A 10,796-nucleotide genomic window follows, 5' to 3' on the forward strand; every position below is an offset into this window, starting at 1 on the left:
TGGCTCTCTATAATAAGAAGTAATAAAAAGCACGGAAGCTAAATTTCGATTAGTTGTATCAATGTTAGTAGCTGTACAAGATATTGACCTCCCCCCTTCCCCCAGACAGCAAGATATAAAAGAAAAGTCATGAAACTCAAATTGCTACGTTCATTTTTTTGCTCTTTTTGGCTAGGCATAATAAGAGTGTCTTAAATAAGGTAAAATCACGAGTACAATTCAGAATTTTGATCAACATTTCCTTTATTGTGATATAAAGTTCCAAGGCTTAAGTTTTAGGGATTTTGAATAAAGTGGTCCAATATATCATCATGGAGCTTGGATTCGGCAAGAGTGGGGCACTCGCTGAAGATAGTCAAGATATCACGATTCCGATTCCAGCTCTGCCACAAGTGTAGCAACAATGGGAGCACTCCACCATCGCCATTGGCGTACATCTCAACCCATCTGGGCGCATTTCCACGCCACATGTACTTGAGCCCACGGATCAGCTCTTCACTCTGTTCGGGACATTGCTCTTTGACCTTCAGTGCTGTGGACCAGAAGGGCTTGTAGGGGATCCGTTGGCGTGCATCATGGAAGAAAAATTCATCCGTCTCACTGCCCAAGGCCAAGTGGCAGAGATCGGATCCAGGACGGCGAATCTTGTACACAAGGTCGCACGGTTGAGGGAGACATTGGGCAAATCCTGCCAAGGCCATGCACATGAAGAGGGTTTTGAACATGGTGGATCTTGTTGGGGCTTCCTGACAAATAGAGGGTTAATGGCAGGTGACCAGTGGGCTTTGGACCTTCTTGATGCGGAGGGAGAACAGGCGATGAACTGTGAATGGTTTCACGTTGTGAGTGGTTCAGCAATGTACGGCACAGTTACAAGGAAAATAAAAGAGTTCTTGAATAAATTTATCTTTTTACTTCTGGTGACTGGGATCAGATAGAGAAGCAAGATAGCTTTTCTCTTATCTGAAGCCAGATTTGGACAAATAATTTACTGGGTTCACTGACCCAATTTTTTTCAAACAACTTTTGTGTTATGAATATCTCCCTGGGACCACGACCTTAGCCACATTTTGCATAAAAACTGACACTTTTCCACCTATATAATTGCGTTCAATAAACCATCAATCGCGTCCAGCAAACCATATCCAGCGTCACCTGGCAGATGGTTGGTCATGTGCTGATAGCTGCAACATTGATTGATTGCCACTCTTTTGCCACGTGATATCCCTTGATTTTCTTGAGCTTGTCTCCAATATACTCGCCAAAATAACAGTGGTGAAGGAAAAAAAATACCAACAAAAACAGCTCAAAAAATCATAATAAGAAATAAATAGCCTTTTTGGTCAACACTTTATTGCCGATTTTGGGTTTCTTCACATTTTAGTTTTAGTTGGATTATTCCACCAATCAGGAACAGCTTTAAACTTTGTTTTTGTAATAGAAAGTATAATGGGAGAATATTTATCTGCGTCATTGGAAAGGTAAGCACGAAATTTCAAAATGCAACCTCCACCAGAATTTGCAATTGTCGTTTTTATTCCCTTTAACTTTTTGAATACTTATATGAATAAACCCTCGCATTTTTTAGTCCTTTTTCCTCATAGTTGTTTGCTCATTGTATATTTCTTAACCACTGCATGGGAGTAAAGGGCATGATAGGCAGGATGACAACAGCACAATCCTTGGTTTGATGAATGACCCCTATTTGAAATAACAAATGAGGTAAAAGCTAATACCACAGGTAAAACAAAAACATCAATCATGGTTAGTTTTTGATAAATCAATAGTATTTGTAAGGCATATAAAACAAAGAGCACAGTGTCAAAATAAGGTCTGTTTAAAAAAAAGAGCGGCTCTTTTCAATATTACATTCAAGAACGTAAATTGTTAAAATTCAAGTCACAATCTTTCAATGGATTCTCCTCTATCATATTCATTAGGACTACAAGCATTACATGTCAACGAAATTGGATGACCAATTTCATTTAGCTTTGCAAAAAGATGTAATTGTTTCTAAATGTGAATTGCTTTAAAGAACAAAAAAATCTTGCAATATTTCATAGCGCTTCAATTTTGGTTTCAAGGAAGCCCCCAAAACCTCGTATGTGTGCCTCTGGAGTCAGTGGCAATAAACCCATTCAAGTTGAAACAGTTACTAGCTTAAGCATTCCTTGACCAATCTAGTGCAACTAAGGTCAATTTCATCCTAAACAGTGCAAATTTGGCCTTTTCAACGAGCCTCTTTTGAAGCAAAAAGCCCTTTGCACATTACATGGCTAAAGCTTTTGAAATTGATGACTTTGACTTGAAAACACCTGTAAAAAGTGGACTTTTGTTACACACTAGAGTTGGGCTCTTCAATTCAAAAGCTATCCCATCTGCTATTAAAAAATGGTTTCTGAAAAGTGGTTTGTCTCTAAAGCCAAATTTGGCGCAATTCTGGTTGAAATTCATGTAAATTTATATTTTGTTTGATTGATATTTATACCACCATCAGATTGGTGTCTATGGTGCATTTCAGAAAGTAATGGATTTTTTCTTGGATTTATGCCCTGAGTTTGACATGGGAGTCCATAGAGAGAGTTAAAACAAGGGAAGTAGAAACAAGAGATCCGAATTTAATGAACTTTTTTTGCAGCTTCCAATATGATGTAAGATGACAAAGCAAAGAACAGCGGAGGAGGTCCCTCTTGGGGCACAAGACTCCCATTCTTCGTGCGCCATCTCTTGGCCCTAAACAACAATTGGACATTGAGATTCATAGATGTTGTTGACAAATTAGATAATCTTATTGCTTGTTGAGGCTTATCTAAATGACATTTAGCGTACAAATAAGATTATCTTTCCAGTTGAAATGTATCTATGAATCTCAATAGTCAGCTTTACTCAAAAACTTGTGCACTTTTCTCTATTTATGGCATTTCTGTTCATGTTTAGTATTTATTTTTGATCCAAATGCACAACTTTTCTAAATCATACTGCTGGGACCTAAATCCTTGCAAGCTGATCACCATCTAGTTGTGGCGTCAGTCAGTGACCTAGAAGAAGCTGGAGAGGTTTTGCAGTCAATCCCTTGTTACTGAGATACTGTCAAACATTGCAAAACCTTTTTCTTGGCTCTCTATAATAAGAAGTAATAAAAAGCACGGAAGCTAAATTTCGATTAGTTGTATCAATGTTAGTAGCTGTACAAGATATTGACCTCCCCCCTTCCCCCAGACAGCAAGATATAAAAGAAAAGTCATGAAACTCAAATTGCTACGTTCATTTTTTTGCTCTTTTTGGCTAGGCATAATAAGAGTGTCTTAAATAAGGTAAAATCACGAGTACAATTCAGAATTTTGATCAACATTTCCTTTATTGTGATATAAAGTTCCAAGGCTTAAGTTTTAGGGATTTTGAATAAAGTGGTCCAATATATCATCATGGAGCTTGGATTCGGCAAGAGTGGGGCACTCGCTGAAGATAGTCAAGATATCACGATTCCGATTCCAGCTCTGCCACAAGTGTAGCAACAATGGGAGCACTCCACCATCGCCATTGGCGTACATCTCAACCCATCTGGGCGCATTTCCACGCCACATGTACTTGAGCCCACGGATCAGCTCTTCACTCTGTTCGGGACATTGCTCTTTGACCTTCAGTGCTGTGGACCAGAAGGGCTTGTAGGGGATCCGTTGGCGTGCATCATGGAAGAAAAATTCATCCGTCTCACTGCCCAAGGCCAAGTGGCAGAGATCGGATCCAGGACGGCGAATCTTGTACACAAGGTCGCACGGTTGAGGGAGACATTGGGCAAATCCTGCCAAGGCCATGCACATGAAGAGGGTTTTGAACATGGTGGATCTTGTTGGGGCTTCCTGACAAATAGAGGGTTAATGGCAGGTGACCAGTGGGCTTTGGACCTTCTTGATGCGGAGGGAGAACAGGCGATGAACTGTGAATGGTTTCACGTTGTGAGTGGTTCAGCAATGTACGGCACAGTTACAAGGAAAATAAAAGAGTTCTTGAATAAATTTATCTTTTTACTTCTGGTGACTGGGATCAGATAGAAAAACAAGATAGCTTTCCTCTCATCTGACGCCAGATTTGGACAAATAATTTACTGGGTTCTCTGACCCAATTTTTTTCAAACAACTTTTGTGTTATGAATATCTCCCTGGGACCACGACCTTAGCCACATTTAGCATAAAATCTGACACTTTTCCACCTATATAAATTGCGTTCAATAAATCATCAATCGCGTCCAGCAAACCATATCCAGCGTCACCTGGCAGATGGTTGGTCATGTGCTGATAGCTGCAACATTGATTGATTTCCACTCTTTTGCCACGTGATATCCGCTGATTTTCATAAGCGCGTCTCCTATGCAGTTGCCAAAAGAACTGTGGTGAAGGAAGAAATTGCCAACAAAAATCATGGCTCTCCGACAAAGTATAATAAGATATAAGTAGCCGTTCGGTTAACTTCTGTTAACTTTTATTTCGCAAACACTGCATGGGAAGTGAAGCCATGCTAGGCCCAACAGCACAATTCTTGATGTGGTATTGGCTCGTGTTATGTAGACACGACAAATGAGGTAAAAGCCAATACCATAGGTAATATAAAAATATCAGTCATAGTTGGTTCTTGATATATCAAAAGTATTTGTAAGGCATATGAAACAAAGAGCACAGCGTCAAAAGCAGGAGTATTTAAAAAAGAGTGGCTTTGTTTTGATATGACATAAAAATATTAGTTAAAAACGGAATTTGGTAAAACTTGAGTCACAATCTTCTAATGGATGCTCCTCTATCATAATCATAATGACTACAAGCATTCCATGTCAACGAAATCGGATGTCGAATTTCATTTAGTTTTGCAAAGAGATGCAATAGTTTATAAATGGGAATTGCTTTTAAAGTACAGAATAAATCTTGCAGTATTTCTCAGGGCTTCAATTTTGGTTTCAAGAAAGCCCCTAAAACCTCATATGCGTACCCCTCTGGATTCCAATGTTCAAGATTGTAAATTTGGAGTTCCAAGTGGCTTGGAAGTGATATTGCCGAAGGCACTTGAATTTTGATGATCTTAATAGCCTTGCCCCATCCCCTGTCCTATTATGCTACCTCCTACTTTTATCTACGTAATTCTTCTCCATTGATATACGAACTCGGTGGCGATAAACCCGTTCAAGTTGCATAATAATATCACCTCGAGAATCACATTTTCCAACGAGGCCACCCGCTTCCTGGCTTGAATAACGTTCATCCATGGATAACCATTTTCATGGTTTTGTATCATCTAATCTTAGATACTTTCCTCCATATCAAAGATTAGTTTCAAAGCAAACCTATGTAGTTCCAAATAGACTTTTTCTAAACTTCTAGCCATTGAATTGTTGCTTTTTCCTTCTCTCTCTTATTCCAGTCCTCTCAGTCATCCTAAGAAAGGCCATTCTCTGCACCACACAATAAAATTTGTCACTGCTGGAGATCCTGCCATAAATAACGATAAAAATCTACAAGAGACAGGCTACTCCTTATTAAATGGCAGCGCCTTGAATCATCTTTTCCAACCACAATGGCAGAACAGATCACACTTTCTAAATGCATATCCCTACTCACACAAATGGATCTGGAGAAACAATTTACCTTTACCAACGCTCCATACTGTAGGTATTCTGTACATTCTACACCGCCTGAATCCTTATTCTGAGCAATATGTAGTTTGATTAACAAGCAACCCCCGTTTAGGAATCCATCGTTATCAAGTAGACCGCAAATCTTGAGCCAAAATTACATTCAGAACAAACATCAGAACTGTAATAATGGACGCAATTGGGAAGTAGTTTTAGACTCCTTGAACAATAGCGACGTACTTTGCAATTGAAGATAACGTTTTTGATTAGTCTGACGTTGAAAAGAGTTGATGAAAAGACAGATAGTCCTTCATTTTCTTGCTAGAATCATATGCTTTTTTGTCGCAAAGCAAACTTTTTCAAACTTGATCACTGTTTACTGACAAGATAAATCGGACATCAATTAAGAATGATTGTGATGTGCACAACGGATTAGCCTGCCTTATCTTCAATCCTTTCGAACTGATTAAATAAGCATCTAAATTAGACATTATTTGACGAGTTATTGCACTTCTCCACAATCCTTCCATCTCCACTAAGAAGTACATTCCTCGAACAAAGTAACACGGCCTTCCGCGCTATCTCTTCCGAGCATCAATTTCCAGTAATGTTTGCGAAACCTAAACCGGCAGGTTGGCTCTCAACTTCCTAAACCCAGAGCAAGACCGCCCCTTGTCGCCTCAACTCGAAATTTGATTGGGCGGTGAAGCAACTTTGTCGCCAGGGCCGCTTTCCAAAGTTTCAAGTAAATCCACGGGGAGAGAGAGCGAGCTCCCGGCCAACGGCGTGAGATACACAGTACAGTTGTATATACTCATACATGTGGAAAGAAATACACGAGGGGCCAGAAAAAGCCGAGTTTCAGGTGCTCGCTTGAAACATGAGAAGCTTGTTCAGGTGTCAATCGAGTCCGATTGACTTCACTTCGGATCTGGGGATGACCCAGAGACTCAATTTTGTACCCGAAACAATGTCAGATCTCACAGTGACCGATGGAAATCAAAGTGAGGATAGGAGAGTGAGTTTATTGCCAAGTCTAAACAGTATGAACAGTGTGACCAGTTTGCGTAATGGGAGACCAAGTGAGCGTTCTCGGTTGAACTTTGGGATTGATGCCTTGTTGAGCAAACGAACCCATTCATTTGAAGGTAAGACAAAACTTCCATCCTCCCAGTCCTCAACGGATTAGTCCATAACCAACCGCTTTTTCACCGTTCATTACCTAGAGTCTGTCGCAGAGCCACTGTGCAAATCTGAGCCATTATCTTTGGTGACAAAATTGACCAATGTGTCTCCAGTTCCAACGTCAATCCCCACTAGCATGCCTCATTCAACAATGCCATTGCGACCTCTACCTCATCCACCATCATTCTCAGGGATGCTTACTCAATCCATCTTATCAGGGCTGTACTCAGGTGGGTAAAACTGGGCAACAGCAGAAGACTTAGCTTCCAAGTCTAACAACTTTTTTAATGACAAAATCGACTTTTTAGTTCCACATTCCTTCGCCACATCCTCTTTGATCTCCAGTCATCCTGTTCATCATCCTCGCTTTGGTCCGGATCTCTTTCCGGCCTTTCATCGTCACCCTTACGCCATGTTGCATCCTCATCTTACAGGGGTGGGAAAGAGGAAGAAATCATGGACACGGGCAGTGTTCTCGAACCTTCAACGCAAAGGCCTCGAGAAAAGGTTTCAAATGCAGAAATATATCACCAAACCGGACCGAAGGCAACTAGCGGCTAGCCTTGGTCTCACAGACGCTCAGGTTAGTTAGAATAAGCAAATTTTGCCATTTTATTTGGTATTCTATAACTGGTAAGGGCTCGTTTGTGAACGGTTTTAAAACTAGGAACTCAACGAATCTGAATAGAACGGTGAGTAGAGAAGAATTAATTGCAGGAGTCCTCTATATTTCAAATACAATGAATTAGCGCTTTATTTTTCGTAAATTTAGTCATAGCCGTCATAGTAAAGCGGTCACTATGAAGACTGAATTGATGTTTGAAGATATATTCATTTGTTGTTTTTTTACAAGCGTTGTATTAAGAATGTCGTATGCCTGACACAGAAATTCGTACCGTCGTGTTTTGAAACACACTTCCAAATGAGGTATAATTATCAACATTTTCTAAAATTACAAAATGAAACCACCCGTCTTCTCAATGTCCTTGAGCTTTCATTCAGCCAGGTATGTTGTTTAAAATCTTTGGTGCATTTCTTGCTTTAAATATGTCATTTCAAGTTGTGGCATAAGGCGCTCAGTCATACTAGGAATATTGGGGAAAATGTGGCAAAAATATTAAGCACTCTTTCGAACAAATGTAGCGAAGGGAACTTAATTGGCCACTCCCCTACCCTTCTTTGAAATGAAATATTGTCTCAAGTCGGTTATTGTTGGTCAATAGAAATGCTCCCATGAATTCGACATTGGCAACGATCAGGGAGTGATACATATCAAATCTGAACCTTCCTTTAAAGAACGATTTTGACTTGGGCAAAATATGAGATGCCATGAAAAGCAATAGTTCAGGGGCACCAAAGAAGTGTCTAAATTTAGATTGGATGAAATACGTAAGTGCAAGGCTAACAAAGAGCGTCAAAATGCCAAGTGCAGCTAATTTTAGTGTCAGGATGTATATTCCTGCCAAGAGAGCTTGTGCTACGATAGCTGTTTCCTTTGACAGAACTTTCGGTTTCGATTAAGAACTTTACCAGTCTATTACTTATTTAGTTCTTACAACTGATTCATCGGCAAATTGCTTGACTGATTCAGACCATGCTTACTTTGTCTCTAAAGTATTGAAAATCTCGCTAAATTCAGCCTCAATGTGGTTCAACTCTTTTTGTCTCACAATCTTGCTGTGTTTTAGAGTTTCAATGTCTACTCCAACAAAATAATTAGCATTGTGCATTGAGTAGCATCTAATTTGCATAAAAAAATGATACTACCCTTTCGCTTTTGACCAGACCAATGATAAACATTTGACAAAAAAATAATAGTGAAATGCTATCCGCAATATCACTTCGATTTTTCTGCTTATTCATGTTTTGCACTTGACTCCCTATTTGACGCATTTTCCATCAAATATACGTAGACTGTCTTGATCTTATGTGAGACGTATTACGTTCTCGTAAATCGTTCGTGAAGATCATTCAATTCAAAACAAGCCTCATGATTGAATAGTGGCATGCAAAGAGCAGACTCGGGCGAATGCATTTTCTAAAGTCTTAACACAGATAAATAACACAGATAAACGGATCATTCAAGTGTAAATATGTTTGATATGAAAAATGAGATTCACGCTCAACTCTTCATTTTGGCAAAACATTTTGAGCGATAACAGAAGAAAACGCTGTTTGGAAACGAGAAATTCTTATCACCCTTCAAGATGTTGTAAAAGCTAATTTTTGCAATATGATCCCAAACATTTGAGCTCTGCCCGAGAGAGTGCAGCAAATGTGCTTGGATGAGGAGTCCGATAGTGCTATCGATGATTTTTAGTGCCCTTGAACGAAATATGACGAGATTGAGCGCGATGATAGCCGATTCCAAGCTCTCCGCCAACGAAATTCAATCGCTCTTGTTCGATCTCTTCCAGGTGAAAGTTTGGTTCCAAAACCGCCGTATGAAGTGGCGGCACCAGGAGTCCAAAGAACGCAGGGAACAGGAACGACAAGCTCATGCCAATGCCGCCTCATCGTCATCCAATCCCCCAGGAGCGTTATCAAGCCCGACCTTGAGAGCTTCACCAACCATTGGCGCTGAATCCTCGACAGATCTACGCCCGACGTCTGAGTACTTCTCCAACACTCACTTGTCCTCGGGTGACTCCTCCGATGACGATGATGACTTCATGGTTGAGAAACAGCCTGCGGTTGTTCAATCCACAACTCCTCATGCTCTTTTAGCGTCAAGTTTGAATCGCGGACCAATTATGACCATGATGAAGGCCGATTCGACCGTCAAACGCGGCCGAAGTCCCGATTTGGATATCAAAGTGGATTAGTTCGTGTGAAGCAATATTAGCTATTTATTATCCTCTCGTTGGTTTGGTTGAATAAATTTTAATATTCTAAACTGATCACGTGATGTACTGTATTCATTTGGCCATTTCATGGAGCTTGACGCCAGGGATCTTGACTGATTTCTTTCCTCAAGCGGTCATTAATCAACGTTTCAGCACCTCAGGCATTCCTTTCTCACTTTCCAAAGCTTTTGCTTTCCCACTGTGAAAATTGCTGGATGCAAACTTCATCTCCACCCACGCAACTATTTGCGGATCGTTGATCTGACCCCAATTCCGAATTCCAAAGCGTTCAAACCATGAATACAATCAAGAGGATCAACAACAACAAATAACGGCCTCTAAATTCAAGACCCGCTGAGTTTCTTTTCAGTGCTCTTCCACGAGTTTCGATACATGTAACTTGACTTGTTATTGGAACGAGGCCCAATACATCAGTTTGGGGCTTTAAAACAGGCTTGTACGTACGTACAGACAGGCTCTCCCCTGTGCGGGCGTGTTCTGTAGTTCCCGTGGAAATCGCTCTTTTTCTCATTCTCTCACGAGTGTCATTCTGGTATGTCTCAATCCACTTCTAATCAATCAGAGGCACAAGGAGACTCCCTGTTGTGCACTGACAAAAATGAGACTCTAGTCATTGACTTGTCAAGGCACTTCTTTCACGCTTATGAATTGTGTTTTGTGGGTCCGTTGACTGAAGTTTTTCTGCTGTGAATAAGGTAGGTTTGGCATTGGGGTGGGATTGGGTTTTCGAACAGTGGCTTGATCGCCCTTTACGGCGTTGGCAAACTGTTTACACAAACGTAATAAAACTATTTCCCGTTTATTCTTGGCAATTTGGGCTGTCACGAAGTGAAAGCAGATGATGATCATCATCATTGAACAGGGGGGGAAACAGATTGACATGAGGCGATCTCTCACATTTTGGCATGCCTGTTTATGCCTGCCTGATTCAACATCCACAACCGAGAGAGAGTACACACCTCAAGAAAGAAAACTCCATGTCTGCTCACAAGGAGATCGAACTCGATCGTTCTAATTAAAAAAATGTAGCTTTGGATCCTTACGAGAGCGTCAAGTTCATGGGAAAATTGATATGACTACCTAGTTCTGATAGACGACAGAACCTTGTGGCAGGACCTAAGAAC

General features: G+C 40.5%; 1 protein-coding gene across 1 annotated transcript; it reads left to right on the forward strand.

Annotated features, from left to right (window-relative positions):
* The first annotated feature begins 5,969 nt into the window (after positions 1-5,969).
* LOC131890893 (brain-specific homeobox protein homolog) lies at positions 5,970-9,705 on the forward strand. Its single transcript, XM_059240338.1, has 4 exons — positions 5,970-6,768; positions 6,847-7,035; positions 7,114-7,388; positions 9,223-9,705. Exons 1-4 carry the CDS (start codon positions 6,501-6,503, stop codon positions 9,628-9,630), a joined length of 1,140 nt encoding a protein of 379 aa, XP_059096321.1. The 5' UTR covers positions 5,970-6,500; the 3' UTR covers positions 9,631-9,705.
* The last annotated feature ends 1,091 nt before the right edge of the window (positions 9,706-10,796 follow it).

Source organism: Tigriopus californicus, chromosome 11 (genome assembly GCF_007210705.1).
Source record: "Tigriopus californicus strain San Diego chromosome 11, Tcal_SD_v2.1, whole genome shotgun sequence".
Taxonomy (NCBI): domain Eukaryota; kingdom Metazoa; phylum Arthropoda; class Copepoda; order Harpacticoida; family Harpacticidae; genus Tigriopus; species Tigriopus californicus.